We start from the raw sequence: 11,602 nt of genomic DNA, 5'->3' as shown, positions 1-11,602 counted from the left end.
GTGTCGGCGCAATGGAAACGACTCGCGTGGGATATACTACTATCGCCAATACACTAGCTAAGAACGAATATAAATCGTAGTTACGATTCCAACGCCAAAGAGGAGTAACAGGAATCCGGTCCGAGAAGTCGTCAAAAGTCTTCCGGTGCCGGATAATATATTTCCTAACAATCAACCAATCAGCCGCCGCCTCTCAGCACGTTTTATACAGCATGTGCCATCCTCCCCTGACCCGAGATCTGCAGGTCTAGAATTCAATGTCCCGGGAAGAGTGGAGTTTTTGGCTTCTCGGCCTATTGTTGCGCCTCGTGAGTCTAGGTGACGATGAGGAAGCCGTATACACTGGTAGAACTTCGCTTGTATGAAACACGGCGCTCTGCCGGGCAAGCCACGCCATATGTACGAGATGCCTCCGGTCTACGTTCGACTTTGCCTTTCCCACTTTGGCGGCTTGGGTATGGCCAGTGAACAAGCGCACGTGGGTACCTGATTGCACAATCTAGGAGCGGGACACATTATACAATTATCTTATCCATGTCACTTCGGGAATATATTTTACTAAGACTACGCGGGGGACGTTACGGTTATACAAGTAGAGTCTCGTGATGGGCGTCGACCGCGCGACACGCCGAATAGAAACCAGCATCTGGAACCCGTTCCTAGTCCAAGTGTTTGGCAATGGTATTTACATGCGGTTGCCTGTTGGTTGCATCGCATCTTATTCCCTTTCCTCCGCATCCTCCGGTTTGACCTTATGTGAAATATACATTCCTTGAGCCGCTGTATTATATTTAGACGGCCGATGCCCCGCGATTGAGAATTTGTTTATTGGGCTCGTTGGAGCCGGCATAGATACGCGGTCTGTTGGGGGTTTGATGGAATAACCGCCATAATGGAACTCTCCAAGGTCGCCATCATCGCCGCACCAACCAAGGAGCCCCGAGCAGTGACCAACCCGAGTTCTAGCGTAGTCGCAATATTCGTACCCACTCTAGTGGTCATTCTCCGATGCCAGCGAGTTCTTGCTGCAGCCTCCCTGTCTCTTCATATCAAAGTCAGCTGGCTCGCCCGGCATCTCTCCCAGGTACTTCGAATTTTCGCCAGTCAAATATATTCGGCTTCAAAGCTTTTTCGATACCACACGGCGATCCTAGGAAGAACGATATGGAAGACGAAGCCTATCCAGCGTCTGAGGAAGAAGATTGTTTTCGAGTTCTTCACGTTGATGCTTGGCTCTTGTGGCAACTTACTTTGTCTACTTCTATTCTGGCCCGGATGGTGGTTGCTAGGAATAGCCTGGCTGGTCGTTCGCTGGTTAACTGGCTAATCATTTTCGTTTCGTAAGTAGATTCCAGTAATTAACCGCAACCCAGCCCACCTAACAAGCGATATTAAACAGACCGATAAATATATTTCGGCCTTAACCCATAGCACCGCGTAGACAGAAGTGGGGTCAGGTCACCAGTCAGTTAACAAAGCTTACGCGGTATTCAGGAATAAAAGAAGGCATTTCCACCGAGGTCGCGCCTTACTTCCTTCTGATAGTCCTTCTCCGGGTCGAACTCTTGCCAAACGCTGGCGGGATAGATGTGTTTATTCCGCTCATACCATCTCCGGTCGACAACCTTAGTGAAGGTTGGGTCATCCAAAGCCCCCTCCAGACTGTTTACGGCCGGTTGCGTGCTGGCCGATTTAACGGCTTGCTCATCTACGGAACGCTTAGGAAGTGTTGACTCCGAGACTTCGGACACGTAGTCAAAGAGGAGCTTGCCAGTGGGACCAGCAGTTTTATTCATGATGAAGAAGAGGAAGTCGTAGTGCTACATATTAGTTAGCGGTCTGTACCGTCTAAATAGTTGTATTCCAGGGATATCATGTTAAAAATAATAATGATAATAGAAAAACTTACGTGGGGGACAATAATGTTCCCTCGAACCATCATTAGATCGTCAACTCCGACACGTGCCCATTCTCTCCTGGCATTGGCCTTTTCACCAACGCCGAGGTCAGCGCCAACCTTTCTACTCTTATCCAAGAATACCCATATGAAGTCACCCTTCTTGACGCGTACAACGCCTCCGGGGATATCCGTCCCATCGTAGAACACAAAGGGTATCGCAATCTCGGTCAGTTTCACAGCCTCCTGTCGCATTAAAAACTCTCGCCTTAAGGTTTCTCTTTCGGCCGCTTCACGACGGAGAGCAGCTTTAGTTACAGCGCGCGGAACAACAGATACGGATGAGTTGGCCTTGAATTTGAGTTTCTTCTCTCCGGACTCTTCCCCATCTTTAGGCTCGTCTCCTCCTTGGCCACTATTCTCATCGCCTTCATTCTCGTCATCGTCATCGGCAAATGAGAGCTTAGCACCACGTCCTTTGGCGACCTTCTTCTCCTTCTTCTTTTTCTTACGGGGATTCGAGACGTCGGTGTTGTCGTCTGGGGTACCTGTGCGCGAACGTTCAGGTGTATCTAGAGGTGTACCGGTAGCGATAGCATCTCGCGCCTCGCGCTCCTGCTGCTCGATGACTTCGGCGCGTCGTTTGCGGAAGTCGGACAGAGCGACTAAGCCAACGGTATGGGTCGACAGACGCTGCTGTGTGGTTTTATTCTGGGATGTGAAACGAGAGGTCATGATGCAAAATTTGCAGAAGATACAAAAGTTGCAAAAGTTGGAAATAAGAAAGTTGATGCTTTGATGCTACATATGTACATGTTATCTTAGATACCTAGGTACATACGGTAATATCGATTGTCTGCCCCACCATCAATTCGCAAGAACCACATGTACCAAAGCTACAATGTGTACATAGCAGTCCGGACCCGCTCCTCGCTCCTCGTAGACATAGTTACTTCCCTAAGTACCCGTGTACACGTACACCAAAAGTGGGGGATAACCCCTTTCACTAATAGCGACTATAACCTTTTTATATCAACTACCTTCGAAGCAGAGAATGTGCGATAGTTCGTGCGGGATATTTAACAGCCGTATTGATTGCTATGGTAAGCCTTTGTAAAAATATAAAGTATGAAATAAAAATATAGGATATAAAATATAAAATATAAAATAAAATAAACTTACCAGTAAGGGGCAACAGCGCAACGTACCATCAAGTCTTATATATTTAATTAGTACTGCCACAATTTTTTCAACCAATCAGATGCTTAGAATCGCCCCGCAGTTTGCGACTTTTCCTTTTGCCATTCTATCGCATAACGTCTGCAAGAGGTGCAAATGGTATAGAAAGGTCATGCAAAACGAGCTCTATTTAACGATACCAATTATTAAAACTTTTATACGCTCTTGGAATAGGTCAATTGATTCTACAAAAAATTCATCGGACGTGCACTGAGGTGTGGCTAGCCAATCAGAGGCCAGACTTTAGCTGTGGCGTCAGTTTTGCCCATCAGGTGATCCCCCCCTTCTCCCCCGTCCGCGGTTGCGCGGACGGGCAACGCCGCTAGTATCAGAGATCACTAAAGAGTGCGGGTATTGTATGAGTATTGTAATAGTATATTATATGATTAGGAGAGTAAGTTCGAGCCAGCTATCTAATAACTGTATAATATATACCTCCTGTTGAAGATAAATGTAAGGCTATTTATTATCTTAGGTAGTTCCCTTAGCCTTGCCATTCATTTCCTTGCCTGTTAGATCACCCCACCAGCAAGATTCTTAGGACAAAACCTCTAGCTATATCAGTAGTCCAGTCCTCGCTTATTTCAAAGTTCTTCGTGTCCCATCAAGGATGTATCCTCGCCTTTTGCCCCCATCCTCACAGTGCCGAGGCCATCTGGAAGGTCAGGACACAGAGCTGCCGAAGGGGTTGGTGATACTATTACGCCATTGTCTATGCTAGCACTCCCGTCCTTTATGGCCTGGATCTGATTGTCCGCACATGTGGCGCCCATCCCTCTCAAGTAGCATGTGACCGAAGGAACTGGAGGCGCTTCAAGGGCAACGGTCGAGTTCGGAGAGCCACTCGTCGAGTAGTCCTCAGTTACGATGATACGACCTGTAGCGAGGTCCTTACGCTGCATGGCTCGGCTCATAATTGCGTAGGCCACTTCCGGTTGATATGCTGGGACCATATGGCCAGACTGGTAGACACGGGTGAAAGAGAACAAGTTATGTTGACGTACTTGTCCTACCGGCGTGGAACCGGGTATAACCACGTCGGCGTACCCAGAATTCTTGAATTTATCGCTCTGCCCGTAGCTTACATTAAGGCTAACGCGTTCGCCGCCGATCCAGTTACAAGCGAAATCTCGATCGCCATTCAGTATAGCTACTTGTATACCTGAGTCTAGGAGCGTACCGATATCTTCGAGGTAGCCGTTTGGATCCCTCCTCGAGTAGTCTCCTGTGGTGTTGAATGCCTTTCCGACGATATTCGATATGTCAGTGTAGTTGACGGGTACACCTAGCTTGCTGCGTATATCATCGTTGGCAAGATAGTCCAAATATTCATTTCCGGGGAACGCGTCCAGATAGCAATGTGCAATGTCATAAAATGCCGACCTCTTGCGATACAAATAAGGGCCCTCTACATTATTTTGACAGAAATCGCTCGCATCCTCGCATGGTTTGTTGACTCTAGCATCGTTGCCATACATGTCCGGGTCCCAAAGTTTCGCGAATCGAAGACAGTCTTTGATTTGGTCTTGGCAACCTCCTGGTCGCCGATAATATGCGCCAGACGCATTCTTATATTCCTCGTCGGTAATACCGGAAATATTATAAGGATTCGCGTCATGGGCAAATTCTAGGCCAGCCGTTTCTTGAACGAGCAGATCAATGCATCCATTTACAATGCCAAGTGTCGTGAGGTTCAGAATCTCGGCCTCGGCCAAAGAGCCGCTCTGAATCCGCTGATTTTGTTCGTGGATGAAGGCAGAGAAGCTTGGCCCGTACCGTCCACCGTAGGATTCCGTCCAGATACTAATCGAGCTGTCGTTGGTGTCGTGCTCAGTGAACTCTTTTTTCCACCGCTGAAGAAAATTCCAAAAATGTATAGCCGCGATTTCAGTAGTATTTGCAGTCGACTTGACATTTTGACTACTGAATTTACCCGGGATAAAAGTATTGTTTCCAGTATCATTGGAGGCCGAAGGAACTATGTTGCCAGTCTCTAGATCAAGGAGACCACTGGTAGGAACATCATAACTGAAGCCCGTTTGGACCGGCTGATCGACATAGAGTACATTATAGTATCGGTTCCAAGACCAGGGGTTTGATTCCGGCGCAAGTTCACGATTGATACGACAAGGACCGTTCTCTGTGAAAAGGCCATACAGGGATGAAGCGCCCGGTCCTCCATTCATCCATATAATCAGGGGAGAATTTTGGGGCTCATTCTGGGACTTGAAGTACCAGAAGAATGTATTGATAGGATAGTCGTGTGAAATTCCCTCCATAGAGTTAGGCTCAAATTTTATGTAGTCGGCGTATGAGGCAGCATCACCACATATTCCTGCCTAGTAGAAGAAAACCAGGTTTTCAGCATACTATCTTAAGAAAGTTGGAATATAATGGAATAGTGGCATTCCATTTGCTTATGACAGTAACATACTGGGACTTTGTTCCAGGAAACTGGATCATCGAACCCGGTGAAGGCATTCGCGTTATGCTGCGCTCCGGCAAATAAGCTAAGGTAGAGGGCAATACTAGTCCATAAATACATGTTTTAGTATAGTTGGATGTAGAAGAGAGTTTAGTTAGGTGTATTAGTCTCTCCGGGCTTGATATTTATAACCCAAATATTCACCTTATCTCAAGAGACGCTCTTTAAATCCATCAAGACAGGCGAACAAGCAACCGAAGTCCCATTATCTTACCCGATTGTTTCTGACCGGTTATTTCTAGGAGACTTGTCTATTTCCCCCTACTTTGACGCATTACATGTCAGTGGCTAACTATATTGTGGAGTTACGGGGAAATAGATAGATTATCAAGGCGTTGTCTCTAGTTCAGGCAGTAAGACATACCCGTCCGCGTTTTTACTTCTTGTTCGCTAATGCAAGCGATCATGTCTAATTTGGCCTCGCATGGCCTCGTACGTATATGGCATATAACTTTTCGCCGATCTGGATTCATATAGTCCTCTCATTTCATCCAAGACTTAGGTAGGTTGATCTCGATTTGCTCCATGGTATTGAAGAGGCTAACTGAAGCGACACAAGTTCGCCCATGAGTGTCCACACTACCATGCAGTAAGCCGTTTGCGAAGGCATCGTGACTAACAACATATTTCATTCACTCACGTCAGAGCTTACGCGGGTATCAGCTTCCCCTCATCGCCGAACTGACATTGCAGTTTTGTACCACCGCGGATCGCTCCACGCCACAATTGGGCGTCGCGGGGATACGGGAATCGAACAGCACTACGATATGTACGCACATAATATTGGTAGCACAGGAGCTGTTATTGCCAAACGACATTATTGTGGGAAGCTGGATCTAAAAGATCCATGGTGGATAGAAAAGCGATCTGTTAGAGACGCTAAATGAACAGATATCGAACAACCAATCCACTGACAGTTCTTTGCCGTGACGTGAGGCGCATTATGGAGGAAATTAACTATCCAGACACAGCATAAAATTTTTTGGAGTATTTCAGCTGTAATCGGGCTAGAGATCATAGGCGAAAAGGGTCAAAGTTTGGTTAAACGGGTGGGTTCGGGTATATGAAGATGGATTACATTCAAAATAGTGTTAACTACTTGATACTAAAAGATCTAGACGCCTCGGTTGAGTGATTGTAGCTATCGTATATTATTAACGTTAATGTCTTACACTACCTATCACATAGGTACATCGATTAGAGCAAGAGACATTTCGGGATATACGCTATAGGAATGAAATTAACTTGTTGATAGCTATATGCATCGTCAGCAAGACCTTCATCGTCGATCATATAATACATATGCAACCTTTCACATGCCCGACTCCGCCAACGTCAACGCACTGAATTCATCTATGCAAGCCATACAACAACGCATACCAAACCTGTTTTTCCCGGTCTCCTTCAGCTTCCAACGTCTCATTCTTGGCGTTATGATTGCGTATTGTCCGTATTGGATAGTGTATGATACCGTGTGCGAACGGAGGGATGACCAGTATAGGGAGGCAAGTTCGGTAAGATCGCTGGATATAAGTGTGAGCCTGTACCTACGCACTTCAGAAAATGGGAGCCTCGGACAAGTTTGCAGTATACACTACTGGTCTCTAAGAATAATTCACCATTATCTATTCGACTAGATCGTCAGATATATAACTTCTGTTCTTTAACGATTCAACTGCTACTCAACCATGGCGGCTACAATTCCAACTAAGAAGAACGTTCCGACTACACAGAGCATTGGCAGCGTTGGCGGCTGGTTGCCCCCCAACTCCAATGTTATGCTTGACTGGGTCAGAAAACTTGTCAAGAAAATAGACGAGCGGAAAGCCAAAGCGCCCAGGCTCATTGGGCCCAATGATTCACCTTATGCTCCGGTTGTCAAGGAGCTCCAGGACTTAATTGAAAGCACTACGGAGCTTCGAATGCTGGCCTCAGCTATGTTTGATGAGGTTCCCAATAAACCTCCTTATGATGAGGACCCGATGGGGACTAAGCAGATTCAAGATTATCCACAGATGCTTGAAGTGATGACCGAAATCATAACCAGCGTTGCTCCAGAATGGAATCAGACTGGATACGAAGTTGGCTTGATTGGCTTCCCGTTCAACGCCATCCTAGATTGGCCCATGGGTACCCCTAGTGGGTATGCATTCTTCCTCAAACCAAATGTGAACAATAAGTTCAAGAATATCCTTAACAGATGGAAGAAGGATATCCTTGAGACAGAAATTTCTAGGGATTTGGTTCTCACTAAGGAGCCCAATGGGTGGTTCTGTGAAGAGGCACTGAAGCAGCTTACGGACGATAGCAACCCCACGACTGTGAAGCGTAAGCCATTCGATGAACTCTTTGAATGCGACCCGAATGACCCTCACTACGGATTTGCTTCATGGGATGCCTTCTTCACCAGACGCTTCAGAAATATTGATGAGGATCGACCTGTTGGGGAAGAGAATGATGGAAATTGGGTGGTGGCCTCGTGCGAGTCTAAACCGTTCTCTCTACAGAAAAACGTTAAAAAGCTCGACAGCTTTTGGTTGAAAGGACAACCGTACTCGGTGGCTGACATGGTGGGGCCAAACGTCTCAGAGGATACTGTGAACAGCTTCGTCGGCGGTACCGTCTATCAGGCCTTCCTTAGTGCTACCTCCTACCATCGCTGGCACTCGCCGGTGAAAGGAAAGGTCGTATATGCTAAAGTCATCGATGGGACATTATTCTCTGAGCAGCCGATTAATGGTTTCTATAATCCCGATGACGATCCAAACCACAAGCCCGACCCTGCCGGACCGGACCGGTCCCAAGGTTACATTTCTCACATTGCAACACGTGCCGTGTACCTCATTGACACAGAAGGTCCTGCCGGGTTGGTGGGTGCTATCTACATAGGCATGGCTGACGTATCCACCTGTGAGATCGACTATAAATTCCACAGAGTTGACGAACAGGTTGAAAGCAAGAAAGGAATTGAAGTAGAGAAAGGAGAAGAACTTGGGATGTTTCATCACGGTGGTTCCACCCATTGCCTTCTCTTCCAAAAAGACATTGATCTAACATTTGTATTTGAACCATTCCCTCAAGAGACACAAGAGAACATGCCACTTCGGAGCAAGTTGGCTAAAGTTGGGCAGTGAATATTACAAGGAGGTTAACGAAAAAAAAGAAGAGACTGCCCGGACGTTGGTTGCCACATATATGGCAGGCGCAGACTGCCATGTAAATTAGTAAACTTAGTTTAGTTTAACTTTATTAAAAGTCATTTAATGGATGTTTCGTTTACCTTATTTTAAGTGACTTTAAATTTAATTGCTTTAAGTTTACGAAAGGTTATTATATTATTGTTTTTTTTTATATAATCGAAACTTTTTTTTTAATTAAATTAAATAAAAAAATAAAATTATTAAAAATAAAAATGTTTTAATTATTTTTACTTTAATAAATTAAATGTATTTTAAAATAAATAAGTTTTAATTAAAATTTTAATAAAAGTTATTTATATAATAAAAATTAAATTAATTATAATTATATAATTTATTATAATTACGTAATTAATTATTAAGTTTTTAATTTAACGTTATTACGGTTAATTATAATAAAATTAATAAAAAATTAATAAAAAATTAATAAAATTTAATTTATTTATAAAATAAATAATAACGTTACGTTTTTATTTACGTAATAATATATAAAAAAAAATGTAAAATTAAAAATTCGAATTATAAATTTAATTTTAAAATTATATATAATTAAAAAAGTTATATATAATTAAAAAAAATTATATAAAATTAAAAAAAATTATATATAATTAAAAAAAATTATATAATTAAAAAAAGTTATATAATTAAAAAAAGTTATATATAATTAAAAAAAATTATATATAATTAAAAAATTTATTATTTAATTTATATAATTATTTATTAAATTACGCGGGGGTTATAAATGTAAAATACGTGTAAAATATATGTTAAATGTTTATAATTTTTTACGCGGTAAAATTAAACGATTATTTAAAATTAAATTAATTAAATTAATTATTTAATTTATTTATAAATTTAAAGTTATTATATAAATTAACGGGGTTATTTTTTATTATTTTAAATTTATAATAAAATAATATATTACATTTTTTTATAAAAATTTAATTTATTTTTTTTTTAATTAAATTAAATAAAAAAATAAAAATTATTAAAAATAAAAATGTTTTTATTAATTTTATATATATTTATTAAATGTATTTTATAATAAAATAAATAAAATAATTACGGTTATATAATTTATTATAATTTTTAATTTAATATTATTATAATTTTCGATTATAATAATGTTAATAAAAAATTAACGAAACGGTTTAATAAAATTAAACCGTAAAATTTAATTCGTTTATAAAATAAATAAAAACGCGGCGTGTTTTTATTTACGTAATAATATGTAAAAAAAACCGAATATAAAATCGAAAGTTTAAACCGTAAATTTAATTTTAAAATATAATATAATTAAAAAAAATTATATATAATTATTTATTAAATCGCGTTAAAAAAGTTATAATTATAAAACGCGTATAAAATACGTGTTAAACGTTTATAACTTTTAATATAATAAAGTTAAATAGTTTTATAAAATTTAATTAATTATTTAATTTAATCATAAATTTAAAATTATTATATAATTTAATAAAATTATTTTTTATTTAAAAAATAAATTTTATTTTATTTTAATATTAAAATTTAAATTTTAAAAATAAATTTTAATTTATTTTAAATAATTTTAAATTAAACTTTTTAATATTTAATTTAAAAAAATATATAAATTTTTAATTTAAAATAATTTTAAATATATATTTATTAAAAATTTAATTTATAAAAAATAATATTAATATTATTTAATTTATAAATAATTAATAAAAAATCTTTAATTTTTATAAAATTAAAAATTTATTTTATATAAGTAAATTAAATAAAATATTATAAATAAATTAAATATAATAATTTAATTTATTTTTATAATTAATAAAATTATTAAAAAAATAATAACGTTAATATATTTTAAATAAAAAATTTTATTTATATTATTAATATAAATATATATATATAAATTTATAAATATATATATATATATATATATTATTTATTTATTTATTTATTTATTTAAAGTAACATTAATTGCGTAATGTGCTATTTATTAAGTGCGTAATATACGAGGTATAATTTTAAATAACTTTAAATTAATTTTTAAATCTTTTTTAACGTTTACTTTAATAACTTTATAAATTTTAATTTAATCTTTATATAATTCACATTATAATTTAAATAAGAAAATAATAAAAATTATAATTTAAAATACACGTGATTCGGACCAAAATTAACCCGGATGCGGTTAAAAATATGAATTTCGACTATAATAACTATTTTAAAGCTCTTTTTAATAACTTTTATCCCTTGTAATTTTAACACTTTTCATCTTTAATAACTTTACTAATATAACCCGGATAAATTCCAAAAAAATCTTAGTATTTATATAACTAATTATACAATATTATAAAACAAACCCCATATTTTTACCTATTTATTTCGTAAAAATATGGTTATATTTATAAAATACGCTATTAAAAACTAATAAAAACCATTAAAAATATCATTTTATATATATAAATAAAGATATCTTTAATATCTTTATTAATCTTAGGCCGAATTACGTATAACTTAAATTGGAATTTTCGTTATTTTCTTATTTAAATTACGGTATAATTTATATAAGTTTTAAAATAATATTTATAAAATTATTAAAGTATATATTAAAAAAAAAATAAATAATCTTTAAATACGTATCGTTTTATACCTTATATATTACGCATTTAATAATAAATATACTATGTAATTAATATTATTTTTTATTTATTTATTTATTTATTTATTTATTTATTTATTTATTTATTTATTTATTTATTTATTTATTTATTTATTTATTTATTTATTTATTTATTT

General features: G+C 37.9%; 4 protein-coding genes across 4 annotated transcripts; 2 read left to right on the top strand and 2 right to left on the bottom strand.

Annotated features, from left to right (window-relative positions):
• The first annotated feature begins 644 nt into the window (after window positions 1–644).
• On the top strand, window positions 645–1,408 carry F5Y00DRAFT_200357 (uncharacterized protein). Its single transcript, XM_048005334.1, has one exon. The coding sequence runs from the start codon at window positions 893–895 to the stop codon at window positions 1,325–1,327; it is 435 nt and encodes a 144-aa protein (XP_047860291.1). The 5' UTR covers window positions 645–892; the 3' UTR covers window positions 1,328–1,408.
• F5Y00DRAFT_200356 (XAP5-domain-containing protein) lies at window positions 1,409–2,895 on the bottom strand. The gene is made up of 2 exons (XM_048005333.1): window positions 1,910–2,895; window positions 1,409–1,820 (listed from the first exon to the last, which is right to left on the bottom strand). The coding sequence occupies exons 1-2, from the start codon at window positions 2,630–2,632 to the stop codon at window positions 1,491–1,493; spliced, it is 1,053 nt and encodes a 350-aa protein (XP_047860290.1). The 5' UTR covers window positions 2,633–2,895; the 3' UTR covers window positions 1,409–1,490.
• Window positions 2,896–3,673: 778 nt separating this feature from the next.
• Window positions 3,674–5,681, bottom strand: F5Y00DRAFT_274050 (carboxypeptidase S1; the record flags this gene model as incomplete). The annotated part of the gene is made up of 4 exons (XM_048013292.1): window positions 3,674–3,691; window positions 3,841–4,191; window positions 4,222–5,475; window positions 5,571–5,681. The coding sequence occupies 4 exons, from the start codon at window positions 5,679–5,681 to the stop codon at window positions 3,674–3,676; spliced, it is 1,734 nt and encodes a 577-aa protein (XP_047860289.1).
• Window positions 5,682–7,493: 1,812 nt separating this feature from the next.
• On the top strand, window positions 7,494–8,866 carry F5Y00DRAFT_248802 (Phophatidylserine decarboxylase-domain-containing protein). The gene has a single exon (XM_048009502.1). The coding sequence runs from the start codon at window positions 7,544–7,546 to the stop codon at window positions 8,753–8,755; it is 1,212 nt and encodes a 403-aa protein (XP_047860288.1). The 5' UTR covers window positions 7,494–7,543; the 3' UTR covers window positions 8,756–8,866.
• The last annotated feature ends 2,736 nt before the right edge of the window (window positions 8,867–11,602 follow it).

Source organism: Daldinia vernicosa, assembly GCF_022497035.1.
Source record: "Daldinia vernicosa strain CBS 139.73 unplaced genomic scaffold F5Y00scaffold_76, whole genome shotgun sequence".
Classification (NCBI taxonomy): Eukaryota; Fungi; Ascomycota; class Sordariomycetes; order Xylariales; family Hypoxylaceae; genus Daldinia; species Daldinia vernicosa.
Note: the sequence above shows the minus strand (reverse complement) of the source record. Positions and strands in the feature narration are given on the sequence as shown.